This window comes from Mya arenaria, chromosome 5 (genome assembly GCF_026914265.1).
Source record: "Mya arenaria isolate MELC-2E11 chromosome 5, ASM2691426v1".
Classification (NCBI taxonomy): domain Eukaryota; kingdom Metazoa; phylum Mollusca; class Bivalvia; order Myida; family Myidae; genus Mya; species Mya arenaria.
The window spans coordinates 55486659-55505815 of NC_069126.1; the positions used below are offsets into that span (position 1 = coordinate 55486659).

General features: G+C 36.4%; 1 protein-coding gene and 2 long non-coding RNA genes across 3 annotated transcripts; 2 read left to right on the forward strand and 1 right to left on the reverse strand.

Annotated features, from left to right (window-relative positions):
• The first annotated feature begins 10525 nt into the window (after positions 1–10525).
• LOC128235802 (uncharacterized) lies at positions 10526–11497 on the forward strand. Its single transcript, XM_052950597.1, has one exon. It carries the CDS (start codon positions 10526–10528, stop codon positions 11495–11497), a length of 972 nt encoding a protein of 323 aa, XP_052806557.1.
• A 235-nt stretch (positions 11498–11732) lies between these two features.
• Positions 11733–13290, forward strand: LOC128235132 (uncharacterized). The gene is made up of 3 exons (XR_008261138.1): positions 11733–12072; positions 12251–12332; positions 12563–13290. It is a non-coding gene; the product is annotated as an uncharacterized LOC128235132 (long non-coding RNA).
• On the reverse strand, positions 13277–15202 carry LOC128235125 (uncharacterized). The gene is made up of 3 exons (XR_008261131.1): positions 14754–15202; positions 14404–14507; positions 13277–13355 (listed from the first exon to the last, which is right to left on the reverse strand). It is a non-coding gene; the product is annotated as an uncharacterized LOC128235125 (long non-coding RNA).
• Positions 15203–19157: the final 3955 nt, after the last annotated feature.

Genomic DNA, 19157 nt, shown 5'->3' on the forward strand with positions numbered 1-19157 from the left:
AAATGAACATTTTCAATGTACTTTCTTTCTCGCGGAAAGTGGACATTTCATCTTACTCCAACAAGTGTAGGGTATGGTTGATTCTCTTCGTGACTGAAATCAACTTTTTTAAACACTTGGTGCATTTCAAATGTAGTCCATATAAACATCCCCTTCAGATTCATTGACGATTGCATTTCCATGGGAGATCACTGCGTAGGATAAACATACAAGTGTTGTTTAGCCACACTGTGGTTTTAATTATGTCAGGGGCGTAGCTACCCCTCTATTCATGAGGATTCATAAATGTGCTGGGGGTTCGGGGCAAACTTGAAAATTTTGAAAATCATGGTGCAATCTAGTGCATTCTGGGCGTTCCGATGTGCATTATTTAGTACTGGAAAATAACCAGTTTTAGATTCATGTAGTCAAGTTCGCATACTGCAACTTTGGTTGATTTTTTTGTCAGAATCATGTGGATTCAGCCGCGTATTCACGTATAGGCGGCTACACGCCTGTATGTTGTGCATATGAATGTATAATTTGGTTTAAATGATGCATCCTTAATATAACACCTCCTTGCTGCTACACCAATAGAAACTTCATGGGATGTTAATAGTAAAAGAACTAGCACTGACGTTCCCATTTTTGTCTGGGTCATTTAAATAATAGAAAACAATTTACAAGATAAACAAATTTGTTTTGACTTCTTTAATGAATTATATAAAAACATTGTACAAAGATATCATGACACTTTTAAACAATAAGTATGGTTGTTAATTAAACAGTATGCTAGCTTTAAAGATTTAGGCAAACCATTGGAATTTTACAGCGGTCTTAAAAGGTGTATTTAAAGCTGCAATCTCACCGATTGATCGTTTTGACTACTGGTACTCTTTTATTGTTTGTCTATAAATGGACAATTTTTTTGCATAAATGTCTAGACCCAATTTTAAGTGATATAAGACTGCTGAAAAAAAAGATCAGATAGCAGTTTATCATATTTATGTTAAAAAAATGATGTTTTATGGCTAAAAGCATTACGAACAATTTAATGTAAATGAAATTTTCGGCACTTTTACATTTCTGATGGGTTCTATTGTGAATTATCTAATATGACTGAATTAAAGGAATGATAACCAAATCAGCAGATTTTCAGACAATTTTGTGTCTTAACTGACAATCTGTAAGAGTGCAGCTTTAAGTGTTGATCTAAAGCTTCATATACACATTGTTATATTGTCAATAACTGTTTAAAAGGTCTCATGTACTAAATAAGATAATAATTTTCATACAATATCTAAAATTGATCAAAATAAATAAAGTACCATTATACCTATTTCTTAAAAGTGCCGTTTCTCATCTGACAATACCATTCAAAGCCATCATTTCAACTATGAATTTATTTTTAACTTTCAACTTTTCTATAGCATATGCAACAAAATACACCAAAAATACAAGCCATGAACAATATGATTATTCAACTTGCATTATCTTTGGCCTTTTGAAACGACCATTTTCCAGTTTTGTCTATTTGTAAGTTATGCCCTGAGGAATAAAGTATGACTGTATGAAAATAAAAAGCAATAAAAACACTAAAAATATGCCCCAACCCCTGTAATTTCTAATACAGTAGTAAAATCAAGAAATTAAACATTTAGAGCTGCACTCCCACAGATATACCGTTTTCACAACTTTTTTTGTTTTTGAATGAGCAATTTTTTGCGTAATTATCTACAAACCAATGATAAAAGATTGCTGACAAAAGATCAGATCACAGATTTCATATTTCCGTTCAAAAATTAATGTTACTAACGGTTTAAGAAAAGTGCATAAAACATCAATGTTTTAACTTAAATAGAAAAATCTGCCATTTAATTTTTCGCAAAAATTGGATGGTTCCAATCCAAGACATAAAATGAGAAAAGTTGTCAAAACGTCCAAAATGTGAGAGTGCAGCTTTAACGTTTGAAAGTAACCCTGTTTGCCTCGTGCCCCTAAACAGGGTTTAATTATATTATATGCCCAGTAGGTTTGTCCCTGTATATTTGATTGTATGATTGCAGTAATGGATACTGGTCTAATTATCTTCTGACAATTTTTCACCAATTTTAAAGAAACAGAAAACACATATTAAGCTCATATAACGCTGTACAATTTAATCTCATTCATTAGGATGAGAAAAATTCCCTAAAAATATTAATTGTGGAAACATATCTCACTTAAATACATACAGGAAATGGCGACATCATTTACCCTTTAGTATGAAAAATGCAGTTTCCTGATATTTGAATAGCGGTTCTTTATTTAAGCATCTCAATTCATTCAACATACACATAGTATGTATCAAGTTTCAAAGGAAACCAAATCATCGTAACGATGGTTTTCAAAGCAAATATTCACACTCTTGACAAACTTCTTTTCCTAGTTTCAACTTTTGAGACTTTTTGATGAGCCTGCACCTTCCCCCTCTTATGCTGTGGCTTCAAGCAATAAAGCTACCAGCTCAAGTTGCACAACTGGTGAACAAGACTGCTGATAGTCGACAAACTGCACACCTGATGCCATGATAAATCATGTCCATCGACTTCCAGAATGAAGAAATGACGCAGCACAGAATTGATTTCAATTGGACCTCTCTGTACTTTCATCCCCTTTTTGTAGTCAAAGACTATATCTAAGTGTGCAGTGCGGGATCTTGAGAAGCTTTCTGCTCCTCTGATGAAGTAAGTTTGGCAGAGTATGAAACTCCTGTCTACTCATATGCCTGGACACATGTGATCTATGTCTTCTTGTGTGTGCCCAACCATCACCTGAAGAGAATTTAGAGGAAGTTAGTGCTTGATTACAAGTCAATGTGACAAAACAAGGTCTTTCATTTATGCCACCAAGAACTAGTATTCCAAGTTTCATAACTCGTATGTTAACTCAAAGCAATTGAGCAGAAACTGTTTGGTAATTAATTTTAAGTCACTGCTTCCACTTATACTATCAGTAATATTGAACGTGAACCGACTGACCCAAATGCTATTCTAAATAATTTTTATGCGCAGAAACCTTAATCCTATTGACACAAAAGTAATCCAATAGTATGTCTTCACAAAACATTCTAAAACAATATTTTGTCAGTTTAACTCAAAGATTGATTATTGTTTTTTTGTCAGCCAAACACAGAGATGGCCCTATATCGCTCACCTGATTTGAGAAAGGATTCTAACTTAGTTATTGTTTGGACACTAACTGGACACTTTTGGTCTGACTTTATAATGCTGCTGGTGAAAATATTAAAAGTCCCTAAATAATGGGCTTACAAAAACATGAAATAAAATGTATTTGTTTAAAAATTACAAAGGGCCATAACTCTTACAATATTTAAGTTTGTATTGAGCAGAATAAAAGGCTTTGCCTAAAATACAAACTTAAAACTATATTTACAAGTAAAACAAAACAAGAGCACCGCGAAACGGAGCATTATACGCCCGAAGAAGATTCGGCTCGAGGTCCTTTTAATGTAGTGATGTTTTGTATAAAGTAATTTGAAAATCGCTTTATTAGTTACCAAGTTATGGCCCGGACACGGAATTGCTAACGGACGAGTAACAAAGATGTGGCCCGGACACAGAATTGCTAACGCCCCCCCCATGGTGATTCTAGTCTTTGAGGTATGGACCTGGAAATTGCGCGCGACACATCCTTTTAATGTAGTGATGATTTGTATAAAGTTATTTGAAAATTGCTTTATTAGTTACCAAGTTATGGCCCGGACACGGAATTGCTAACGGACGGACAGACGGACGGACAGACAGACAGACGGTGTGTGACGGAAAGTGTTGTCTGCTGCATTTCTCATATTTTGTGTTGTCTGCTTCCCTTGATTGATATTTGATGTTGTGAGAATAGCAATCTGCAGGGTTTTGGCGCATTTTATTTCTTTGGTTTTAACTGAGATCTAGAGTCATTTCCATAGAGCATTTCTATGTTTGGTATGTATTAAATGAATTGTAGGGAGTTATTCTTTCAATTGCAATATGTTGTATTGGTTGTGTATTTTGTATTTTTGGATGGTTTGGTAAATTCTGTTTATTTATCAGTATTTCAAGATAGCAGCTCTTTTTAAGTAACCCTTTGCTTGTGTTTCACTGTTTGCACACTTGTTTTCAGAAGTAACCAGTTTCATAGTTATCACGGATGTGAGTTGAGAGATACAGAGGTTGCCAGTGAGAACACTCAGTTCCATAAACTTGTAAGTGTACTGTATGTAGCTGCAGATGTCATATATGTTTTGTTGTTGTTGTCATGTGTCATGTGTTTTACCTTTCTATTGAATGTCATTTATCTCAATAGTTGTTTGTTAAAACGGGCCACTATGCACTTAACGATATTGTATGAGATAAATCTATTCTTTAACATTTTATTTATTATAACTAAATGTGATGTTGCATATTACTTAATACTGTTTATGTTATATTTCAGTGTGTAGAATCATCAGATTCAACTGTAATGAACTGGAGCCATTGTAATATATGTGAATCGTATAAACAGTAAAAACTCGAAAGCACTAGTCTTTGTTAGTCAACACCGCACACTAATCGGACAATTGCTACGAACCACGGCTTGGTCTTGCCTCATAATATATTGACTATTATAGACCTTCATAAAGGTCAGGGGTAAAGGTCGAACTATTATAATGGCGCCCAACGTGATTTTTAGTGTGCTATTGACTAGAGGTGCTGATAACACTATTACATGAATGCTACGGCAACGGATAATATACCACAATTATTAGTTACATGCCATTGGATTTATGGATTACCAATTCACAATCAGTGCACATGGATAAACATATGATGATGAGATTAGGCTATATGCTTTTTTCGGGAAATGTGACTTTGAGACATTAAGGACAACAGCATGTTGGAACATTTGGAATACCACACTTTGGGGAATAAAATTACACTGTCGGAGTGGACGTAGGGATTGCCGAGGACGTCATTCACAGATGCAGGGACCAGACCAGGATATTCGGGGAAATGATGAACATTATGTGTGACATTTATGACATTTGTGTTTAGTGGCCTTTCCAATGAGACTTGATGTATTGATCTGGTTCTGGATTTGTGTGAGTACCAAATATTGCCTAAAATACTAAGAATTTGCAATTTTTATACTTCTTTTCATTTTAAATAACTAATGGATTGCAGATTCTGGTATTTAACATGTCTTTAGTGAGATTTTGTAAAGTAAGAGTGAGATTTCACTTGCATGAAAAATAATCTGGTAAAGGTATTTAATTACTAATTAAACCCCTTCCTCATAAGTGCATTTTAATATTTGTAACCATCCACCACAAATGTTACTCATTTAAAGTGCTGCTATTTTGAAAAAAACATTGTGAAAACTATTTGTTTACATTGATCAGCTGTTGCAATACATTGCCAGTACAACATAATAGTGACCTGACCTAGTTTGAGGCCTTTGAGTGCACACCGGTTCAAATTTCTAATTCAAGGTTATTTTGCAATATTCATATTTATTTGAAGTGATTTGTGAAATGAATGGTTTTAATAAATTGAGATCATAGTTGGTGCAGCAGTTGTGCCGTTTGGACTTATTAGTGCGAATTTTATGTTTTATTTGTGCTATTAAAAGTGTTTTTTGTGAAACAAGATGTTGTGTTTAGAGACTTAGGGTTTTAGTGATGTGATTTAATTGCATGGTACAACATAATGTTCCATTAGTTCATTGAGATGTTATTGGTCAAGTGAATTATTTGATCTTTGTATGATGAATTTGGTGATGAACTTGTAAATATTGGGATTAATTGTAGTGGAAGGTGAAAAGTGAACTCTTGGATTTAGCAATTGTGAACATAGTTGAATTCTGGGAAGATTTAGTGTGCTTTAAAGAACTTTTTGACTCTTTGACATTGTAACTTGAGTGTTATACAGTGATACGGAAAAGCTTAGTGATATTTGTGATAAAGTTTTGTGAAGGTTAGTGCATACTGAACTTAGTAAAGATGGCTGAGTTTATTGATGACGACAGTGAGATGGAGTGGGAGCATGAAACTTATCTGTACCCGCCATTATCCACATTCAGTGGAAATGAGTTGGACAGCGATGTCAATTGGGATACTTTCAAATTTGAAGTTGAGATGTTGGTGGAAAGTAATGCCTATAGTGAAAATGAGATTCTTATGAGTATGCGGAGATCATTAAAGGGCAAAGCATTTCACATTATGAGATATCTTGGTGTTAATGCCACTGTTGATGAAGTTTTGGTGAGGTTGGATAGCAACTATGGAAGTTTGGAAAGCCAAGTAGATATATTAAGAGACTTTTATTCATTGGAGCAAGGTGTGGAGGAATCTGTGTCTAGTTTTTGTGCAAGAGCCGAGTATTTATTTTATAAAGCAATAAAACTTGATGGATTGAAACATAGCGATACAGAGATTTTAAAGAGAACCGTGCATAAGGGCTTGAAAAGAGAATTAAGACATCTATCATTCTATAAATTGGACACTGTGCAAGACTATGACAGATTTGTTTTGGAGTTACGGCGTCTTGAGATGGACTTAAATAGAGATAGGAATGTGAATTCTGAAGCACAATATTGTAACTCAGCACAGACAGTGGAAAGTGACTCTGAAGTAAACATTGGCAATGTAAATGAATTGATAGAGAAATTGTACCATAGAATAGAAATTTTAGAAAAGGAAAGGGAAAATGGCTACTCTACGGCAAATACTTACTGTTTTGGAAGAAACTTTAAAAGGTATAAACCACAGTATGACAGGAGACGGCCAAGCTATTATCCTAGACGGCCAACATATACGCGCTATTTTGCACCTGCTTGCTTCCAATGCAATGAAAAGGACCACATTGCCAAAGATTGCCCAAAGATAGTATCAAAGCCAATTGTGGATAGTTCTCAGAAACTAAAAAGAGAATCCCAATTAGTAGGCGAAACTAACGAAGCTGATGTTATAGTCAACGGAATAACAGCAAAAGCACTATTAGACACTGGAAGTTGTGTGAGCGTTATGTCAAAGGCGTTTTATGACAATTCCCTAAGCCACATTAAAATAGAGCCAGTTAACGAGGTTTTAAACGTGGAATGCGCTAACGGTGAACACCTGCCATATGAAGGTTGCATTGAAGTGGAGTTGGAAGTCAAACAAGGATTACAGTCAGCAGGATCACAGCCTTGTTTATTTCTGATATCTAAGGACACCCATTATTCTGATAAAACTCCATTGATACTGGGAACTAACATCCTACACATCCTTCTTGACGAGTGCAAGTCAAATTTTGGTGACCAATTTTTACAAAGGGCCAAACTTCACATGCCCTGGTACTTGTCCTTCAGGTGCATTGTGATACGAGAACGTGAGCTGAAGCGATGTAAGAACCGAATAGCCATTATTAGATCTATGAATCAGAGAGTAATATTAAAGCCAAATGAAAGTCTGGACATTGAATGCTACACAGATAGGGAAATGAACTACCATAACACCACTGCACTTATCCATGAAACTGAAGATACCTACCTCCCTGACTTTGTTGACATCACACCGGGAATTATACATTATGAATTTAAGAAGAACAAACCAGTAACAGTTAATATTTCAAATCTCACCACCAACACAGTATCCATTGCTCCAAGATCCATCATTTGTGAATTACAACCTGTAACCATGGATGAGGATGTACTTAACCATATTGAAAGTCAGCAAGTCAAAGATGTCCTCAAAGAAGTTCATATTGATGAAAACAACAAGCTTAATGAAGAGCAAAGAAGACAAATTGATGAATTGTTAGAGAAGCACCGTGATATTTTTTCAACAGGAGAAACCGATATAGGCGTTTGCGATATGATAAAGCATCGCATTGATTTTCTTCCTGGATTTGAATCACCTTTTAAACAACGACATAGACGCATATCACCTGACATGATTAGCGAGGTTCGAAACCACATAGAGCAACTCCTGGCTGCAGGCATCATACAGAAGTCAAAGTCACCATGGGCCTCCAATGTGGTTTTGGTCAGGAAGAAGAATGGCAAGCTGCGTATGTGCGTCGACTACAGACAGCTCAACAATCGATCTGTCAAGGATGCCTATGCACTACCTCGCATTGAAGAGGTGTTCGACATCCTTCATGGCAGCCGGTTCTTTTCCACTATCGACATGAAGGCCGGTTATCATCAGGTAGAAATTGAAGAAAGCCACAAGGAGCGTACAGCTTTCACCGTAGGACCGCTAGGCTTCTACGAATACATTAAGATGCCATTTGGTATGTCCAACAGCCCTGCGACGTATCAGCGACTTATGGAGGAGTGCCTCGGTCCCCTCAACATGACAATTTGTGTCATATATCTTGATGACCTTATAGTTTTCGCTGATACATACGAGGAACACCTGAGAAGGTTGGACATTGTATTGACAAGGCTTAAGGAATGTGGACTAAAGCTATCTCCAGAGAAATGCTACTTTATCCAGGAGAAAGTACATTTTCTTGGCCATGTCGTGAGTGAAGAAGGTATAGAGACTGACCCTGCCAAGATACAGAAGGTGCGAGATTGGCCAGAACCGAAGAATGCAGATGAACTTCGCTCATTCCTTGCCTTCGCTGGATATTACAGGCGGTTCGTGAAGGACTTCAGCAAGGTTGTTAGACCACTATCTGATCTCCTTCCGGGCACTGCAACGAAGAAATCTAAACAGGGTAAGACGAGAAAACCTGAAAAGGAATGGCAGTGGACAGAAACAGAGCAAGAAATATTTGATAACTTAAAAGAAATGCTAACACACCCACCGATCCTCGCCTACCCTAATTTCAGTAAACCATTTGAAGTCCATACTGATGCATCTTTCAAGGGACTTGGAGCAATACTGTATCAGAAACAGGACAAGCAGAAAAGGGTTATTGTGTACGCGAGTCGATCACTTACAAAATCAGAAAAAAACTATCCGGCATACAAACTGGAATTTTTAGCATTGAAATGGGCAATAACTGAAAAATTCTCTGACTACCTTAAAATGAAACCATTTAAAGTACTTACCGACAACAATCCTCTCACTTACATACTTACTTCTGCAAAGCTGGGTGCTACTGGTCAACGATGGGCATCTGCACTTGGACAATATGATTTCGAGATAACATACAGGGCCGGACTAAAGAATGCTGATGCAGATGGCATGAGCAGATACCCCCATGTAGAAGAGAAGACAGAAGAGGGAAGAAAGATCAAGATAGAAGACAATGCGGTCAAGGCGATATGTGGTATTATTGTACCACCATATGTGGAGACATTGCCGGCCATGAATATCAATATAGTTGATGCTACGGAGATGCCAGGGCAGACTATGGCCCAGAAAGAACTGAGAGAAGTCAGAAAGAAGCAAAGAGAAGATCAACTGATAGAAAGATGGAGGCGAGCAGTTATTGACCAGCAATTGCCCAGATACAATCAAGGACGAGACGATGTAACGATGAAACGACATTTCAAGAATTTCACGATGAAAAGAGGAGTTTTATATAAACAAATGAAAGACCAGGACAATTGTATTGAACAACTTGTGTTACCTGAGGTATACCGGAAAGAAGTTTTACAGGGACTACACAATGATGTGGGTCACCCAGGACGAGAACGAACATAATCTCTACTCCGGGAAAGGTATTACTGGCCAGGTATGACCGCTGATGTCGACAAGTGGGTTAGTAGATGTGACAGGTGTTTACGGAGGAAGACGCCAACTAACACCAGGGCACCACTAGTCTCCATTAGCTCTACATACCCATTGGAGCTTGTATATATGGACTTCTTGACCCTGGAGCCATCGAAGGGTGGGATTGCAAACATTTTGGTAGTGACCGATCATTTCACCAAGTTTGCTCAGGCGATGCCGTTGAAGAATCAGACTGCCAAGACAACTGCGGAAGCCCTATACAGCAACTTTATTCTGCACTACGGCATACCAACAGTTCTACACTCTGATCAAGGGGCTAACTTCGAGTCTGAGATTGTTCAAGAGCTTTGTAGAATTACCAACATGAAGAAAAGCAGGACAACTCCGTACCACCCGATGGGCAACGGCCAGACAGAGCGTATGAATCGGACATTACTAGGAATGTTGGGGACGCTCGAGCCAGACCAGAAGCACGATTGGAAGAGGTTCGTAGCACCTCTCGTGTATGCATATAATTGCACGCCCCATGAAACAACGGGAATAACGCCCTTTGAACTGATGTTCGGGAGGAAACCTAAGTTACCAATTGATGCGGCGTTTGAGATAGATACTGGTGAAAACCCGAGAAAGCAAAGTACGAGGGAGTATTTAGAAGACATGCAAGAAATAATTACCAAAACAACAGAGATTGTTCAGGAACACACGAAGAAGACTCAGAATAAGCAAAAGCAGCATTATGACCGAAAAGCCAGAGCAGCAAAGATACAAGTCGGAGATTGAGTCCTTGTAAAGATACTTGCTTTTGAAGGGAAACATAAGATCCAAGATCGATTTGAGGAAGAGATCTACGATGTTATGGAACAACCGAGGGTAGACATCCCAGTATTCAAAGTGAGAAATGAGAAGACAAAGAAAGTGAAGACTCTGCACAGAAATCATTTAGTCCCTGTGAACTACAAGGAAGACCTAGATGAAGATGTGGCAGTGAATGAAGTACCTGAAGAAACATCAGCTCAGAAAGAGGATGATGTACAGGTAGAAGGACCATCAGATGGTAAGAGGGATGAAGAAGTAAAAGTAGCGAAGGATAAAGAAAAAGGTGTCGACACACGTGAAGAATCGGATTCCGATGAAGAGTTGGGGTACTTTTATGTAGCACCTACATATAAGAATGGGGACGCCCGTTTACCTCAGATAAAGAAGAGTGAAGAAACTGTTGAAGTTGTTGAAGATGATGGAAGAAAAAGCGCTACAGATGAACATAGAGTGGTAATAGAAATCAGGCCTGATGTAGAAGAGAGTGGCGAAATTCCACCTCAGCGAAGTGATGTTGAAACAGTACAGGATGGTCAAGAGCAGAATACTGGGGATGCAAGGCAAGATAGCCAAGAAGAAAACAACGCTGATTATAGGCAAGTGGAAGTGCAAACAATAGAAGCAAGAGTTGACACAGATGTAAGACTTGAGACAAGAGAACAAGATGTAAGCACTGTAGAGCCACAAGTAGATCTGAGAGAAGAAACTCGTCGAAAAGTGGTTGATGATGATAGACGACATAGAAATAGAGACAAAATAGAAGATAGACTGGAAGCGGTAGATGTACGACCTACTGAGACTGAAGAGAACAGAGACGATGAAGATGCACCGAGAAGATCATCCAGACAAAGAAGAATGCCTGCGAGATATGATGCGTATCAAATGAACCAGATGATACCAAGACCACAGGATTCGAGACTGCAAGCGTTGACGGAGTTAGTAGAGTCTGGAATATTGAACAACATTGACACCATGATAGCACAGAAGATACTGGATTCAGTTTGGAAATAAATTATATTGCTGAAATTGATTTTAATGTATTTTATTGATTATAATGGAACCAAATAAACTGTTATAAAGTTTGATTTAACCGAGTCAAGCGCGGACGCTTTTTTTGAAGTGGGGGGAGAAAGCAGTAAGTAATTGAATTGAAATTTTGAAATTTGTGTTATAAGAAATACATAAAGTTATTGAAATTGTTGAAATATACTTGTATGATTACGTGGTCATACAGTTACTGGTAGTTACTATGAGTTTTAGGAGTAGTAATACTTTATTTACAGTACAGTATTTACAGACTAGTAATGAGTGGAGTGTTGTTTGAAGTAGTAGTTCCGAGTTGTATACATGTTCTGTAGAAGAATGACGAGACGTCATTTCTTAGGGCCGGGGTGTATGTAGCCCTGTGAACATTTCAAAATTCTTTAAAAGTGTTGTCTGCTGCATTTCTCATATTTTGTGTTGTCTGCTTCCCTTGATTGATATTTGATGTTGTGAGAATAGCAATCTGCAGGGTTTTGGCGCATTTTATTTCTTTGGTTTTAACTGAGATCTAGAGTCATTTCCATAGAGCATTTCTATGTTTGGTATGTATTAAATGAATTGTAGGGAGTTATTCTTTCAATTGCAATATGTTGTATTGGTTGTGTATTTTGTATTTTTGGATGGTTTGGTAAATTCTGTTTATTTATCAGTATTTCAAGATAGCAGCTCTTTTTAAGTAACCCTTTGCTTGTGTTTCACTGTTTGCACACTTGTTTACAGAAGTAACCAGTTTCATAGTTATCACGGATGTGAGTTGAGAGATACAGAGGTTGCCAGTGAGAACACTCAGTTCCATAAACTTGTAAGTGTACTGTATGTAGCTGCAGATGTCATGTATGTTTTGTTGTTGTTGTCATGTGTCATGTGTTTTACCTTTCTATTGAATGTCATTTATCTCAATAGTTGTTTGTTAAAACGGGCCACTATGCACTTAACGATATTGTATGAGATAAATCTATTCTTTAACATTTTATTTATTATAACTAAATGTGATGTTGCATATTACTTAATACTGTTTATGTTATATTTCAGTGTGTAGAATCATCAGATTCAACTGTAATGAACTGGAGCCATTGTAATATATGTGAATCGTATAAACAGTAAAAACTCGAAAGCACTAGTCTTTGTTAGTCAACACCGCACACTAATCGGACAATTGCTACGAACCACGGCTTGGTCTTGCCTCATAATATATTGACTATTATAGACCTTCATAAAGGTCAGGGGTAAAGGTCGAACCATTATAGCTGCACTCTCACAGATTGAACGTTTTGAAAAAGGTTATAATTTTTTTCTTGGAATGAACCAATGTATGCAAAATGCATGGAAACCTGTGATATAAGACGGCTGACAAAAAACGTCTTTGAATTCCCGTCAAACATGTCCGAACCAAATTCAAACTTTGGATAATCACTGTGATTCACGATGAAATTCAGCACTTCTTGCCCAGTATATATACGTTTACTTTAAGCGGAAGGCAAATTAAAACAAACACATTTGTCCGAAAATTAATCAAGCTTTAAATGGTAGTAGAATTGTCATTTGTTCATGTAATTTTCAAGAATCAGGAAAGGAAATAAATGTTCTCATGTTGCCAATTTAGTCTCGATCATCTAGACGCTTGTATCCAGATCTATATCGTTCATTGACTCTAATTAGAGCGGCTTCATGATTGAGACTAGCCGGTTCTTTGATAATTGTTACGATCGAACAGTGGTTGAAAATGTAAAGTGAGACCAGTTTTTACCTGTTATTGAACAAACTATTATGTTGGCAGGACTGTCCTCCTCAGCAATGCAAAGAACAGCAATGACTGGCTGGCACTCTGTAAAATGGCGATTAAAACATTATGTCCAATTAAAACTGTCCCATTCTAAACAATCCATCAGCAATATATATAAATGAGCTGCGCCATGTGGAAATGTGTCTTGGGAAGTTGACATCATTCCATGTAATGATGTCATAAAGATGAGCAGAAGACATTACTTACTATGCAGTAAAAGTTCTTACTTTAACAGTAAAGATATCTTTTTTTGAGGAAATTAATCAAAGTGAGCTCTTTTATGTCATGTTTCTACAGTACCATAGGTCTTGTACACATCTATGTTACATATATAAATAATAAACAGGAATAAAATGAGGAGTTGTGTACACACTAATTCCTCCTTATGTACTGTGTAACTCAAGAAAAACAATTCATAATTCTAGTAAAAACAATCCATATTTCTAGTAAATCTCTAGAGTTCCCTTACTTTTCTCGCTGTACAAAAATGAATGAGGAGTTGCAAACAAGCAGGGCCATAAAACTTTTGCCATTTAAACTGTACCACAACAGCAATTTAAAGACAGTGATACTCATTGATGGAATAGGCACTTAGACAGCTACATTTTCTGAGAAATGGAGATCAGACTAAATTCTCCAGAGATAATTTATAGCTTTATTTGAAATAAAGAACATGTTACAGTGTTTATGTTAAACTTGTTACTTATCCCTGATAACATAATCATTACCTTCAAAATGGTGATAAAATAAAAACAAATATACCTTATTAAACACTGTTTACTATCACATCTGTACCCCCCCCCCCTCCCCCTTCCTACATACCTAAGCGGCTCTTACCGAAGTAAAGAATGAAAGGTCCACAAGGCCAATTATAAACCATGAACCATGAGAATCCTGTTTACTAATTTGATTTTAAATCACCCAAAAGGCTTTCTACACATAATGGTTCCTTAATTTAAATCTAGCCTCCAAAGTTGTGATTTCATTGAAAGAATTGAGATACCTTATTTAAAAAAATGACGAAAGGAAAGCTTAAACGCAGAAGTCTGGACGGGTATACGAGCCTACAAATAAATACACAAAAGCTCACCATGCTGCTAAGGATTCTTATATAATTCCCGGCCCAAGTTCAGCTGGAGATGTTGATTCCACACGGCTGGATAACCGGCCCAGTGCACCCAAGCTTGGCAGTATCTGCAAGAGGAGGGTGTATATCTGGGAAAACGCATTTATAATCAATTTGCGAAAGTTCTTATCCGCCATAAGTAGTGAACATGTATGTGGCTTATAGATTATCTGAAATGAAGTTTAATAAAGGAGACAAGGTTCGGTCTGGGATCTAAACCTGGATTTTGATGCTGAAATTGTAAGTTTTGTTCAAATGAAGTATAAACTTAAAGTGAGTACAGAGATATCTTGAAGCCCAGATTTATCACTTACCTGAAGTTTGTAGGGCTACAATTTGCTGTAAACTGCAGGAACTGTCCCCATGAGCCTTTTGTCTGTTAGGGGAATGGTGGCTTAGGTGATTGGTGGTACCACTCTGCATTTCTTATCCACACACAACACAGTGTATCTGAAAATGACAGAGAATGGCCATGCACTTATGAAAGCTATGCTAGAAATACGCCGTTATGAGTGTATCAGATGACATTTCCACACAGAAATTGTGAGGCCACCAATACAGCAGTACTGACATCAATGACGAAAACATATATATCTGTCATGGAGCTGTGCTGGTTCTGTGGCGTCAAAACCACTGCAACTTGGCAATTCACTAGAAACATCTTTTCAGAAAAAAGAAACAACCAATACTGGGTAGCCTTTGTCACCCAGTGAACACCCAGAGCATCTTGTTACTTTGAGCATCTATTTACTTAGAAGTACAATGTAGCGTCATTAAGATCTCAAATTGACAAAAAAGTGTATCCGAAAGCTTTAAATACTGAACGAAGTGTAACTTTGAGGCGGGCTGCGAGCAAATACTTTCAAGGGCAGAAATCTCCCAGAAGTTTGAAAAAGATTATGCAAAGCTCTAGCTTGATGATTTTGGCCCAATTTCAAATTGTTACTCAGTAACACGACGGCGTAAATTTAATCAAACATCAATATACTTACACAGGAAAATAAGAAATAGCTTTAAACTCTCTCACATTCATGGCAGAGTGTCTGGTGTCGGTTAAACATTCAGCCTGGTGGCTGGGGTAACATATCTAAATCCCTAAATGGATGATCTGATCCCAGCCAACAGATCAGCGAAACACGAATTGTATTGCGTGTCCAGGGGGGGGGGGTCCAAGGATATCTTGACGCAACTTACCATAGCTGCCTTGCGTTTTTGTTCACAAAGCCGGCACACACAGTTCATTCTCAGTTTGCATGTTGTGTACTGAAAAGTTCCAGCTTTCCATGACACTCGCAATAAACCTATCCATGAATTAAAACAAATTAACAAATAACTACCAGGTAATTATGGAAATATAAATGTCATTTTTTACTTAAATTATTGATAAATACAACTTATATTGCAGTCAAACTGGATAAAATATCAGGAAAATGTGTCCTGTTCCAAAAAGTGTGTTTTGAAGTTGCAGACAATAGTCCAAAGACCAAGAATTTAAGTGTTCAGACAGGGGCAGGCAAATTTTAAAAAAAAATCAAAATTTTAAAACTTAAATAAAACTAAAATTATACAAACCTTATATAAATCATGTGTTAACTTGAAAATACATACAAGAATACAATGTACACATAATCAAATGCTACCTCAGAGAATCATTTTTTTCAAGAACTACTTAAAGGGGTACTGCAACCCGCAAGCCTTTCGTTGTGGGCCGACACCTTTAAACCTCTTTCCCGCACATTAATTAAACACGTCTTATGTTTTGTCAGTGCCGGTTTTGATGACCAGTATAAATCCAAAAGCAGTTTTTCTGCCAAAATTTACCCAAATGATTTGGATTAATGCTTAACAAGAAAGTGCAGTGTACACAATCAAATAAAGTATTTAGTGTTCCAGCAATAATGAGCAATCTGAAATCTGACCCCTTACATTCCTTAAATATTCACAAAGTGTTAAGTTCTTGTGTTTGTTATCTTTTTATGATTCAAATGGTAAAAAAATGGTGCAAATGTGAGAAGCCCTGAAGAAGAAAACTGATATTTTAATAGAAATAGTGATGAAATCACTGACATTATGTTTACTTAGCAACTAAAGCAACAGATCAACCAGACCTACCAGTATGCTAATCTATATTTAACTGCTAAATTTTAAAAACCCAAAACATACAGATAAGATATGTGGCGCAGTTGTTTACATTGTGTGATTTAAATGCATATATTTTTGTTGGTGATTAGTTTAAATCCAACTGAAGCAATCTCTTATCAATATAAACCTTAGTTCATCCAACAAATTAAATATTTGAATGTTAGAGGATTTGTTTTCAGAAGATCAGCAATAATGTTTTTTCTTTAATTGTCTCAATGAAAAATGTAATGTTCAAGTTTATAGGCGCTGTTTTATCTGAGAATTTTCCTGGGTGTGAACCGCTTACTGTGTCCAAGTTATCCAAGCTGGATCTAAGACATTACTACAATATGGGCAATTTGCTCTGCCATTTATAGATAATACCCGGTAGTGTATTCCAAAGGTATTCTTTTCGTACATTGAACTCACAACAATATTTGAACTCCTGACGTACAGCACTGCTGTCAGATTATCTGATCCAACCACTATGCCATTACATGCTCTTTACTGAACGAAAGATAAATGAATACTCACAATTTTGAACAGTATTTTTTTGGTCACAGATAGCAACCTTTTAACCCCACTTAAACCTGTCTTCCCTATTTGGCAAACAAAAATTTTAGAAAATTTGTTATCTGATGATCCTGTAAATTTTGTGTGGATAGAATAAATACTGTTCGAATTTAGCAAATCAAAACTAACATTTTGGGTTTATTCAGTGTAGACCCTAAAATATCAATTTTGATTTATAAGTATGTAGGTTTGTTCAAAAGCTCAGTACAGTTTACTTTACTTTTTAAGTTATCCAATTTCTGTAAAAAAATATTACTATACTCGACTATAAAATACTGTAGAAGGGCGTGTCGTAAAGTTAGTAAACAAATCCAAATAATGCAACAGTCAATTGCAGCATGGGCCCCCAAGGTCCTGCTAATAGCGGGGACTTTGACTTTCAGCCCAGCCAATCCCAGGTAAAATTCCTGCTCTGCACAGAAAAACTGCTGGTAAAAGCCCCGTCAAATGAATTATGGTCATTTCGTAACCTTTCCATTTCGTAACTGCTCATTGTTGGTCATTTCGTAACCATTGTATTAGTCAATTCTTAACCGTTACGACTTTGAATGGTCATATCGTAACCGTTGACTCCTATATAAGGAATTAATTTCATACCATTTGAGTTTACAAAATAAGTTTACTGTAAGTATAAAACATAAAAATTTGAAGTTAAATCTAATAGTTGTATTCCTTCTTTATTCCTAATAGTGTAGTGCGATTTGCCAATAAACTCTGAAACTATGACAATTTATAGAAACATTCAAACTAGCTATTTTTTATGTTGCGAAGGAAATATTATAAGTAGGCTGAGTATTAAATGTAATATTTTTTTAATTCATAGATGTTTTACCATTGAAAGGAATTGTGACCTTAAGGCAATATTTTTAAATATATAGACCATATAACTTTAGACTTTATTTTTTTTTAATTGCATAGAAGTATTGTAAAATGTAGTGAGTTTACCAAATGAGAGCATGCGCTTTTTATATGCTTATTGTATTAAAAATGTGCCGATATGTTTAATTTTGTATCTTGTTATTGGAAATTAATAATTTTAGGCTGTTTTTTGTCGGTTTCGGATATAACGTATGCAAAATGGAATATGGATCAATTGAGAAAAGAACAGAACAAAATTTTGTTCGTTTTAAACAATTCAAACAAATTTAGTCAATGAAATAGGTCAAGAATGACCCTTAATCATTTATGTAAACGTAATTTTACTCAAAAATACATCGCGATCAGTCTTAAATTATTGTTTATAAGTAAGCAAAATGTAAGAAAATAATTAACATATTTAGGTAGTATAACAATTATTTTCTAATTTACCATGATATATTTATATCTAATTACTATTGAGTAACGTAAATTATTGGCTTGTTATTAGCGAGAATTTGAGTAATGTCTCCCAATTGGTGTCTTGGTTGCTGTGCCATATACATCCAGGTTCGAACAATACACTTAACGAGGTGCTTAGTGTACTATTTATCACCTTGTTAAATGGTGGTTACCATATGACCAATTGATTTCTTGACGGTTACGAATTGACTAACAGAATGGTTACGAAATACCAAGATTCAGCGATTACGAAATAGAAAGGTTACGAAATGACCAGATCCCCTTCAAATGCCCCTGGGGACATCCTAGGTTAGGCCCATTCCCCGTTTACGGCACAAAAACAATAACACCGCATTCACTCAGCACTGCCGGTCCACCTGGAAGATAAAAACATGGCCCATTTCCCCTGCTATTCCCGGTATAAACAAGACCTGGGGGCCATGGTTACAATTGACTGGTGCATAACTGTGGCAGGTAAGGGAAATGTTTTATTGTTGCATTTATTATCAAATATGAGAATTTAAGACACATGCAAAAAAAACACAATACAAATGGGTGATAGTGTTCGTTCTGTTCTGCTATTCAAAGGTGATGAGAATGACTAATGACATGACATTGACAAACAAAATGTAAGGCATTTGTATCCTTTCGTCTTTTATTTATTAAAATCTGAGATGTTAAGGGAGCAAATCCCTTTTTAGATTGGA